The sequence below is a fragment of the Belonocnema kinseyi genome, chromosome 9, assembly GCF_010883055.1.
Source record: "Belonocnema kinseyi isolate 2016_QV_RU_SX_M_011 chromosome 9, B_treatae_v1, whole genome shotgun sequence".
NCBI lineage: Eukaryota > Metazoa > Arthropoda > Insecta > Hymenoptera > Cynipidae > Belonocnema > Belonocnema kinseyi.
In genome coordinates, this window is record NC_046665.1 from 6840545 (window position 1) to 6853021 (window position 12477).

A 12477-nucleotide genomic window follows, 5' to 3' on the forward strand; every position below is an offset into this window, starting at 1 on the left:
AATAGATGAAGAGCGATGCTTTACGACCCGGAGAAACATCAACACCCAGGTTTCTCTCAAGCCTAAAGATCTGGCTGAAATGGATGACGAGCTTCGTGGACAATTTTCCGGAGAATCCGATCTCTAGGATATCAATTATTATGTGTGTAATGCAGCGAGAGCTTTGGCCGATGCGAACCGTAAAACAAAACCAACGGTTAATCATAAGACCAAAACACGAATGCATCACACATTTAACAAGTCATAGCTGCTGACCATCAGGCAGCATATTGTTGAGAGAATACGGATACTATCTGACGCTAAGAGAAGTCTAGAGCGGAGGGAGAGGTAGGTCAGAGAAAATCAACAGTTTCTCTCTGACCCATCTCGACCCTTCCAAGACCCTCCAGTTACTGTCGAACACCCACCCAAACCAGAGGAGGTCCAAGTATTTTGGAGAGAAGTCTACGAAGTTCAGCATAGACTGGACGTAGACTCAGAGAACATAAATAGCTTTAACTATCTCGCATCCGAAGAATTACAGGTCAATCACTTGTCTAAATACAATGTATAAGATGTTCACAGCTATCCTAAATGATAGGATATGTGTTGTCCTCATAACACCTGATAAAGAATGCCCACTTATCACTACCGAGGAGGTGAAAAAAGTATTAAGAGGGATGAAGAACTATTCCGCACCGGGACCAGATTGTATCAAAAACTTCTGGTGGAAGAAGTTTTCTTCAACCCATTAGCATTTGGCCCGTATTTTCATCTCATATTTGAAGTCGGAAGAGCCGATTCCAGAGTGGTTGGTGGAAGGGCGCACAATACTCTTGCCGAAAATAGGCAACTCAGCTGACCCGAAGAATTACAGGCCAATAACTTGTCTGAATACACTTTATAAGATATTCACAGCTATCCTCAATGATAGGATTGTTCAGACAATTGAACCTGTATGGCAAGAAATGTATGAACAACGAGGCTCAAAGAAAGGCGTAGCGGGATGTCTGGAGAACCTGCTCATCAATAGATGTGTCTGCAAAGATGCAGCGTTCTACCAGCGTGACCTATCGATGGCCAGGATTGATTATCGGAAAGCATTCGATTCGACCTCCCATAGACTTATCTGTCTTTTGGAAATCTTAAAGATTCATCCACAAATAGTTGGATGCATAGAGAGATTGATGCCGCTTTGGTAAACCAGATTTACTTTCTCATCTGCAAAAAATCGTGTGACAACTAACAAGGTCACCTTTCAGAGAGGTGTCTTTCAGGGCGGCACCATGAGCCCATTCCTCTTTTCCCTTACATTATTGTCACTATCTCTAGCACTTCGCCATTCCGACGGGTACTTGTGCGGCAAACCTGCAAATCGAAAGTACAAGGTCACTCATGTATTTTACATGGACGATCTTAAGATCTATGCTAAAAACAGAGAGCAACTGCATCTAGTTCTGGGGATTGTTAAACGATATACTAAGGAAATTGGAATGGAATTTGGGTTAGACAAATGCGCCATGGTTTATTTGAAGCGAGGAAAACTTAATGGCATCCCTGAAGATCCTGAGCTCGTCGATAGAAGCGCCATACGACACCTTTGCGCTGGAGAGACTTATACATACCTGAACGTGCCACAGAGCCGCATTCAGGATATGACGTCTATAAGGATACTCTTCGAAGCAGGTACAAACGTCTCATTCGACAGATTTGGTCTTCCGAACTGTCGGCGAGGAACAAAATATCTGTAACGAACATGCTTGCCGTCCCGGTACTACTCTATTCATTTGGAGTAGTTCCATGGACGAAGAACGAGCTCAGAACCCTTGATATCTTAAAATGGTCAGAAATCACGAAGAAGTGGGCAAAGGAGCGTTTCTGTACAAAGTAGCGGAGGAGGCAGCTGAAACGGTCGGAATTGACTTCAGTATTAGGGGTGAGCAAAATGCATCGAATCTTATCTATCTCGAGTACTCACTCCTGAACGCCCGGATTAAGAAAGAACAAGAGAAAAACTTTCGTGAACAGCTCCTCGATAAGAGGATGAACGGTATCTTCCACAGAAATGTGAAGGATCAGTCAATGTCTTTTATGCTAATGTTTGCTTTCCTTAAATCGCCCGGATTGAAGTCTGGTACGGAGGGTTTCATCTTTGCATGCCAAGACTGTGTCATTTCCACCTTAACATACCGTCGCCACATTTTGAGCCAAGACATTCCCGATGATAGCTGCAGGGCGTGCCATGCACACCCCGAGCATCTATCTCACATACTGTCTAGTTGTCCAACTGACGCGGGAACGTCCTACATTCAAAGGCACAATGCGGCATTAAGAGTGCTTTATTACCATCTCTGTCGCTCTTATGGCATTAGCCTTAATATCGCACCTCTAAATAATCCTTGGGAAATTCAGTCAATTGTCGAGAATGGGAAGTGCCGCATATACTGGAACTTTATATTCTCGACAAATTGTTCTGTTGCTCACTCGAGGCCTGACATGGTTCTTCTTGACTTCGAGAAGCGAACCATGTTCGTTATCGAATTTTCTGCACCAGCTGACAAAAACATCATAACCAAGGAGAATTAAAAGAAAGAGAGGTATCGAGACCTTATAAGGGAGTTGCAACGATTGTACCCGGAATATTCTGTTAAACTAATCGTCCTTATCATCGGCGCTCTTGGAGGTGCCAAGCTTTCTGTCTACAACCTATCTCACGGTCGTGAGACGTGGTTGTGACTGAAATTTTTCGCTGGGAGCGGGTGCAATTTTCCAGATTAGCACCCGCTCCCGGCGAAATCCTGCGGTTGTCCTTATGGCAAATTTTTAATTATACATATATATATATATATATATATATATATTAATATTGTTCATTTATTAACTTGCTTATCTTGGGACGTGAGACTACTGTAAGACGTCACACTCAAAAATGTATGGAACATTCAAGATAGTAGACTATTACTCAATACGACAGTAAATTCTTGCTACTAATTTAACTAACTTTGAGAAAAATCTGTCGGGGAGATATAACTAACAAATACTCCATTTGTTTCTTTTCTAGAGCTGAATGGGGCATCGTACTGTGCAGAAACATGTTCACAACATCTTGGGTTTTTATTAATCAAAAGAATGTGACCTACTACGCCTTAACATCGGAATAGAATTTATTAGATTAAACTGTTAATTTGGTCTAAATTATCTATATAAAGCAATGCTTTTCTCTGCATCGTCGGATTAGTTCGTGGTTGAGTGTTTAAGCGACGCTGTCCCTGGCTTTGTTACATTCCTAATGTGAATTTCTTTTAATTTTTTGTTTTAGAGTAATAGTAAATTAGATTTGACGGAGCAGCTACAAGCACAGCGCAGTATAAGCAAGAAACAAGGCCTCCAACTGAACCAATATGAATCACAATTACAAGAATTAAGGGATCAATTGAAGGAAAAGGAAGTTACTGTGGCAGAACTGGAGAAAGAGAAGATGTTCAGTGCTCAAATGGTTGACAAGGTGCAACATTTCGAAGCAAAGTCTTACCACTCTCGTACTTTACAACAGGAACTCCTAAATGCTCAGGTATTGCATTTACATATTTATTCAGTGAATACCAACAGAGAATAAATTGTGCCATATATGGTCAATCGCATGTGAACAAAATTATAAAAATGACAACGTATATGCCTAAATAAAAAATAACACTGCATATTATCTCAAAATAGGAATTTTTTTCATTTTGATGTTTAGATCATTACTTTTCATTGATTTGGTTTTACATGGTTAGCACTAAAATATATCTCGCTGCAACTCCTTTTGCACACCCAGTTATCGCAAAATGGCATTGCAAAAAATTGCAAAATCTTTTTGGTGTCAAACGTCCCCGGTTATCGGGATAACATTTTTACATTTCGAATTTTTGTATAAAATTCACCACTTTAAGGTTTCAGATATGATCCTTTTGAAGAATAAAAATCAACAATTACAAACAGACTCCGATTTTAAGTCCCTAATATAACCTAGTTTCCCAATCTAAATGTTGCTATTCTGGTCTAACTTCCCTGACCCTATCACTTTTCTAAATACTTTGGTATTCCTTCCTTTTTTATCATCTAACACCATTTATTATATGTTGATTTCTCAATCGTCCCCCATATTTCTATTAATTGTCTTTCCTTCTTCTTTTTTTCCAATTCTTCATAGTTTAATCTAGTCCTGTCTTCTATATCTCTGGCAATAAAGAATTCCTTCCTTTCTTCTTCCCATCTCCCTAATTCTTTTTCCCTCCCCTCTCTTCTCTGTTCTACCTCCATCAAATACTTTCTTTTTAGCTCCCCTCCCTTTTTCTCCCTCAGCTTCATCTGAAATTTCCATACCTTCTTTCCTGCTCTAATACTTAATTAATCCATTTGCCCTTCTTTTCTCACCATATATCCTGGCGTCCTCCAGTCTACCCCTAGTGTTCACCTTATATACCTTTCTTGTAAACTCGTAAAACCTTTTTTTAATTCCATCCCATATCTCTGCTCCATAACCTAATAATTTTTTTTATCCTTTCTGTTATATTAAATATATAAATTTCAAAACTACGACTAGAACTTGTGCATTACTTTCTGAAAACGAAGCGTAAGTTTTCATAACTCACAAATCTGCTTTGGCCTCTTTTAAATAACGAATAAAAGTGCAGTGCCGTATGAATAAGTGTGCGCAGCATACTGGCATTTTAGGTAATCATCTTTCCTTCCCTCTATTATTATCGTTCAAAAATGATCCAGAATTGTTCTTATTATCAACTCTTTAAGTTTATTATGGATTTTCTCATAATTAAATCTCGAAAAGGTTCTATGACAGGTAGATGACTTGTTTCGGATTTTGCGTAACTTGTGGAGTTGATTCCAACATGACCGACATCCTAACATAATTCTTGTAGACGAAGATCCGCAATTACTTTGAGACTAGCTGGCGATAGTATGTGAAGAGGCAAGAGTATTCAAATGGTTTGAATTGTTTATCAACGGAGTGTGGCTGTTTTGAGAGTCTCAAGTGGTGCACCATTAGATTCTCGAAGTTAAAATTCCATTTATTAAAATTTGTGAGTTGCAAGAATTTCGCAACGTCACAGTGCACAACCGTTTACTTTATTCCGCGGTCTGATAATTTTTGTTCAAAAAAGTGTAAATCTGTGGTTATTCCCTATATTTTCGAAATAATTAGGCTAATTTTTATCTAACTTGAGCCAATTTTGAAATGGCTCTTAATACACAATTGTTAAATAAAACATTCTCAACCTGTCCGTTACACCAGCGAAACTTTATTTGTATGAGCGCATTTTCTAATTTATATAAATAAATAACTTTACTAATGTCAGAAATTAGAAAGTAGTGTAAAATTAGGTTCTTAAAAATTAAATGTGAACTGCATCTGAAGAACAATCGTTTATAAACGCTGTTGTCATTGTAGAAGTGAAATATTTTACATTTACTCGAGCGACGCGGAAATATTGGGACGAACTGTACGATCTAATTACAACTTTCTTATACATATTACCTAATTTTTATTAATTCAACTGGGCCGTAAAATTATTTTTCAACATAACGCATGATTTTCATATGTAAAGAATTTTGGGATATAAAATTTCTTAATTTAACGTCTGGGAAACAACAAATTAGTACTGGGAAGGAAAAACCTTATTTTACCGACTTCTTCTAGACTATTTATTCAGAATTTTTATACATGACGTTTCGGAATCAGACCGATTCCCTCATCAGATATATTTGGTCATTATGTAGAAATTTATATATTGAAATCGAACATTTTTTGAGTCATAAAATAATAAAATTAAAAGGGATGACAGGGTGTGTACCCTTCATCTCTATCTTACTAAAACATCAGTAACTCCAAAAATTTTCCATTTTAATATATAAATTTCTACATAATGACCAATGATATCTGATGAGGGAATCGGTTTGATTCCGAAACGTCATGTATAAAAATTCCGAATAAATAGTCTGGAAGAAGTCGATAAAATAGGGTTTTTCCATACCAATACATGATTTTCAGCTTTTTATTTTGTAATATATTAAAGCGACAGACTACAAAAAGTGTAAGAATGTGAGATAGAAACTTTTTTCAATGAAATTTTGCATATATCATAGGTAAATTTACCACCTGTATTACAAGCTTATGCACATAAGCTAATATCTGATGTACGGCGGCAAATCCCACCTATGGTCACGTCTCACGACCCTGAAATGTGTGGTCACGGGCGCAATTAAATCACAACGACAGGCCGGCGAAACCCTCGTTTGTCTTGAGCATACGGATTGACCGAATAGTAACAGACCTCTGCATTAATCTCACAAGTGCCTCGTCATGATTTTTTCACGCGCGTATGGCTTTGTTGAATATAGTTTGTTTTTCGAAGTCTTGTCAAATAATGTCGATGGAATCTGCGTTATTTTGTAGAACAGTTACGGAATTCTATCGGAAGGTTGGTGGAATTTAGTTGCACGATTAATCGCAAGTAACTTAATTAGCTTGCAGACTCGATCTCCGTTATTTTGTATAACTGTGACGGATCTACCGGTTTGTATGAAATTACTTAGAAATAACTCAAGGGTCAGTTCTTTTACGAACGTAAAACTGGTGGACTTTATCCGGAAAGTAGCTCTACGATGAGCGAAAGTCTCAGTCAAAGGGACTTTCGTTCAATGCTCGTAGATCGAGTTGACAGTATGGCAGCTTAATACGTAAAGACAACTAACAGAGGTGATTCCTGGGTTTATATATAATAGGAATATGAAAAAGTCATGCACAATTTACAAAAGTGGCAAGCGGCACGCGCAATTTACAAAAATTGCGATTGGCACGCGCGTTTCACAAATATAGAGATTGGCAGGCGCGCTTACCCATAATGAACTTCGAGAGGGTCACGCAAGTGACTAATGAGGTTCCTCTTCTGATACTCTGGATAATCATCTATGGTATCTCTTGCTCCTTTAGCAGTATGAATTATACTTACTAATAATAAGATACTTCATGCATCTAGTCCAATACTTTTAGTTGCAGCATGCCTGACTATTTATGTAAACATTAACTTATTCACTACATGCTGTGCATTATTAAGTGAGAAATATTTTGCATATGGATCCTTAAAATTTGATTATATTGGTTTATGCACGTCTATATACTTATGCTCCCTATACTAGATTTAGCTTTATCATTATTCAATATATCGGGTTTGTAAGTTTATACATATGATACTATATTTTCGGACGTAACAGTTCTCCCTCCTTAAAAGCATCATCGTCCTCGATCGCTTTCATTTTATGTAAACAAATGACAATTTTTTTTTTTTAATGTGAGATTCCTCTATAAATAGACTATTTAAACTTGACTTTACTATTTCCCATGTAACAGTTTATCTATGAACCTAATCTTATTTCTATGTATAAATTACTGTTAGGAACGATTACATTGGCATAGAAAATGTTTAATTTTGTTTTTGAATATTAACCAAAATAATTGCCAATGTTCTTGCTCCAGGTGTTGTAAAATTAATTTATGTCCTAATTTTTAAAGTTTCGAAATTCATTTTGTAATAATGTATTTAACATTAATTTTATTTTAAACCTAAAAACCTGGCATATTATATATTATATTTTTATCAGGTAATTCAGTGAAATAGTGATAATTGTCTATGAAAATTGATGAAGCGTGATATGTAATTGATAAAATTTATATAATATACAAAAGCCTGAAATTTAAAATATTCAATTAAGGCAGATAACTAGGAAACCTAACATCTATGCTTTGTGTTCGCGATTGCTTCCTTTTGGATCTAATTCTGTGTTGAGGCTATGCAGATTTGTATATGTTAATGCATATAAGTTAACGCTATATTGGAATTCTGATGTTTCTTTTTTTTCAAGGGGTCCTCTGGTTACATTTCTCGTACGAATTGTAAAGAAGAAACAATATACCTACAATATGCAGTTATAGATATCTGGCAAATAGAGATCATGTTGTACAATATGCTGGTCACTGTTTTTAGACATTTGTGCCACCGTTTGAAGTACCTAAAGGTTCAACTTTAGGTCCATTGCTTTTTAAAATATTTATGAATGATGTATCTCTTATCTTGGAATGTTATCATCTGCTATATGCAGATGTTTTTAAAAAGTTTTTACCAATTGCGAATCTTAATTCTTGTACAAATCTTTAAGTTAATCTTAATCTTTGTAACAACTGCTGCAAAATAAATAGATTAAGCTTAAAGCCATCAAAATGCAAATTACTATCTTTCTTAAACAAAAATGTATTTTTGCACCACAGATACTCCATTGATTGCGTGAAACTTGAAAAAGTTAAAGTATTCAGGGACCTGGAAATTCTATTTGATAGTGGGATGATCTTTCAGGACTACATAAGCGAGATAGTAGCTAGTGCGAATAAAATTCTTGATATTTTAATAAGGGCATGTAAATACTTAAAAACGATAACTCCGTTAGTATTTAGCAAGGAAAGAGGATATTTCCTATTTTGCGTAGATTAATTGAGCGCACGGAATTCCTGGAAATCCTACCTTTGCATGTCCTCAAATACTGTACTGGAGATTCGACAATGTTTTACCTCAAAAAGAACCATTCTCGGCACTCTCCGCCATTTAACGTGTGCAATACTACGAATATGCTTGTTCTTGAATCAGTCAACAATAATGTTGATCATTTCTTTATGTCACTTAAAGAATTCACTAGTGCTTTTTATAAATTTATTGTAAGCACGAACACACTTTAAAAGTTTATAAAGCATTCATGTGTGTTCAACCTTAAACCGTACGTATAAGTACATTTTCTGGTTCTTTGAACTGTTGGGTTACTAATTTTCAAATAAACTAATTAAATAAAATAGATAAATGCATACTCGTGTAAACACAATACTTCGTGTATTCAAGAAAATGCATCACCTGATTTGCAGAAACAAATAATCTGTATCAAAAAGTATAAAAAGAGAATAGAAGTTGCCGATACCTGTTTAGTAAATATTTAATTCAACAAAATGGCTATTTTGTTTAAATAAAAGTTTATTCTTTATGGATAGATAATTATCTCCTGTAATGGTCCCTTAGTCAGCTTTAACTCTTATATTTCGCCCTTTGGTTTTATTGTTAAGGTCTATAGTTTATCCTTTGGGAATTAAGGTGTTGTTCCTCCTTCGGTACAAAAGAAAGTTATATGGATATGATTATACGTATACTGATGCCTAATTATGGATGCTGATGGATACTGATGGATACTGTATTCAGTCTTTTGTTTGTATGTTTAATTTTGGGAATGACTTTCGTCTAGATTGCGTAATCTTATCCTTAAATTCTCTCCTTGCTTTCTGTCAAAAAATATTTGACATGCGTCGTGAATTTCACTGCTAACAAAGGCAATTCATCAGTGATGGCTCTGCGTGTGTTGTCAGGTTTTCCTAGTTTAGTTTCGGTAATAGAGTTATCTGGAGGGTTTGGTTTTCATATATTAATAGATTTACGTGGGTTTCAAATTATTGTCAAAAATGTACAGTCTGATGGACTTTCTGGTGTTTTTAATAAAGCACAAACGTTACCTTTTTCCTCTTTCTGGACCTATACTCACCCACTCCTTGATAATCATCTATACCCTCGAGGGTAGTCAAGGACTCCTTACCGATGAAAGTAATTGAGTTTGCGGGTATGATTCAGAATCTCGTAAATTTGAATTTTACTGCCCGTAAAGTAGAAATTATATTTTACGTTACTCCTGTTCTTTTTATAGATTTAGCGTCGTTTACTAGTTATTCTTCGTTTAACGAGTTTAGCTTTATTACATTAATATCGGCTTCCGGGTCAACTGATAATAATGTTTTTTTTAATCAAGAGATAAAAATTGTACAATTAGGGTTTCTAAATTAAATTTTGTATCGGAAATTTGTGTTTCATCATGACTTGTACGATGATGCTCCTCGTTCTTCGTGCTCGTCGGTGCATTTGCAACGGAGAATCTGGATAATAAAGATAAGGGTTAAATATATGCGGATACTGGCATGGAGGAATATGATTTTACAGAAAATTAAAAAATTGTTGCGTGTCTAAAATGATGTTTGGCTTTTTTAGAAGTTGTATAATAGTTTGCAGTCGTTGTACAATTAACAGAAGGACTAGAATTATGATCATAAGAATCTAAATAACTGGGTTCAGAATATTATGATTCAGGATACGTGTTCATAGGATATTGAGAGTTCAACTGTTGTCTTGCTTCGTACTTGAACACTTTAAGAGGACAATCATGAAGAGAAAGTAATAATTTTTCAACATTCGGATATTTATCTTCGAGAACCGTTTGAACTCTTGATTTTAGGAATATGACTCGATCGAAAAATTCACTTAAATTTTCTTCTCGATTTATTCGAATGTTCAAGATTTTATTTAAATACCGTGAGTAGGTTTTACGGGTTGCAAACTTCTGTTTTAGATATTTGATAAATCATTACGAGCTAAAGCCATCTGGAGATACTGTGTTTTACAGATAGCCGGCATCTATGGTTTTCCCTTTTATAATGTCTTGGATATATCTTTATCGGGCATGTACTTATCATCATAACTGGCGAAATTTGCAACCCCTTGTTGTATGGCAAAACACTGCCATAAATGTCATCATGGCATTACTGAGTGTGCCATTGATACCCTCGGTAAATTGAATTTGATTTGGATGCTTGCGCATTTTGCGATATATTTGTTCACACATAGGAGTCAAATATTTTATTTATTGCAGAAATTTAAAAATGACAAATTGCAATTGCTTTAAAAACGATCTTCATACTATGGCCGATATTTAAGATAGAATTTTTGATGTCACTACGGTAAAATCCACAATTCGTCCAAAATTCGAATTTAAATTATTCTAATAGTTTATAATGAGGTTTTAGACAAATTAAAATTTTGAAATGATTAATTTCAATTGAGGGTGATAATTTATTCACTGCAACCAAATTAGTTTTCAAAATGGGTCATAAACGAAATCATTTCAATTTTGTAATAATTTGTGTAAATCAGACATTACTTTTAATATTTGTTAAAGTTTGAATGTATTTAATGGATAACGGTTATAAATAGCTCTTCTATACGAGGGTGGGGTGAAAATTTTTCGGCCTGATAAGGAAAAACAACTTTTTCCGTTTTTTTGGTTCACTTAATTTTTCATCATAATCTCCCTTAAGACTAATACATTTCTCATAACGGTGCTCTAATGTAGTGATACCAGTTTTATAGACATTTTCTTCAAGCCCCTCAAAATACTCATTTACAGCATCGATGAATTTCTCGTTGCTCTCAAATTTGCTACCTCCGAGCCATTTTTTAAGGCTTGGGAACAGATGATAGTCGCTGAGGGCCAAGTCAGGTGAATATGGTGGATGGGGGAACAATTCTAACTTCTTCAATTCGTTGATTTTAGCCATCGCAACGAAACAGTTTTGCGGATCAATTTTTGATCGACTGTTAGCTAACGCGGCAATCACCTAGCATAGTGCTTCTCCATGTCCAAATGTTCATGTACAATATTCCGTACACGCTCAGTTGACATCCTAGTAGCCTCAGTTATCTCACTTACTTTTAACCTGCGGTCCTCCATCACCATTTTATGAATTTTTTCGATCATTTCGGGAGTTGCGACCTCAACGGGGCGTCCTGAACGTGGTTCTTCAGAAGTGCTCGTGCGACCTTTCTTAAATTCAGAAACCCATTGTTTAACCGTCGAATATGATGGACAAGAGTCATTCAGTGTGGAATCCATTTCTTCTTTAATTTGAAGTGGTGTTAGGCCTTTTCAATATATGTAATGAACGCACGCTTATTTGATTTTTCTATTTTTGCACAAACAATCGAGGTATATTGTTCAGTATGCTCTAAAATCTATATTAATAGAGCAATCGACTTGAAAATTGATATACAAGCTAGTGAGATATATTACTATGGAATACAAGTTAAAAACCAGACCTGCTGGTAACATCTGTATGTCTGGCCGGAAACTTTTCACCCTACCCTCGTAACAGCTTGAGACGCTAAGGACGCTAAGGAGTTTTCCTTAAGTCTATATCGGTTCAGAGCACGGAAATCTGCAAATTTTCAAGTTTTTCATCAGTTTAATATCCAGTATGCCTCGTACAAGCAACGAACATCGCGATAAATGCTGTGATCCTTACAAAAGTTTTGTTCTTACAGGCTACAAAGGCCACGATTTGATATTAACGTCTAATAATCGCAAACGAAAATTTCCGGACCTTCCAGATTATGCTAAAATTTGTGCCCATTGAAGAAAGGAAAAGTATAAAAAGTGGTCATGTAAATTCTCAAATACCTTTTAATTTATCAGATGTTAGTGAACATTATGTCGATGTGGATCAAAATGAACCTTTAAATTCTGATTCTTCGACACCATATAAAGTTAATCATACCGCAATACTTCTTTTACAAAGAGAAATTGAAT

General features: G+C 35.7%; 1 protein-coding gene across 6 annotated transcripts in view; it reads left to right on the forward strand.

Annotated features, from left to right (window-relative positions):
- LOC117179664 (golgin subfamily A member 2) overlaps positions 1-12477 on the forward strand; it is a 167512-nt gene that overhangs the window by 112335 nt on the left and 42700 nt on the right. For all 6 annotated transcript variants that reach the window (XM_033371680.1, XM_033371679.1, XM_033371677.1 and 3 more), the window contains one exon: positions 3299-3550. In XM_033371680.1, coding sequence (XP_033227571.1) covers positions 3299-3550 — 252 coding nt within the window. The remainder of the gene's footprint in view (positions 1-3298; positions 3551-12477) is intronic.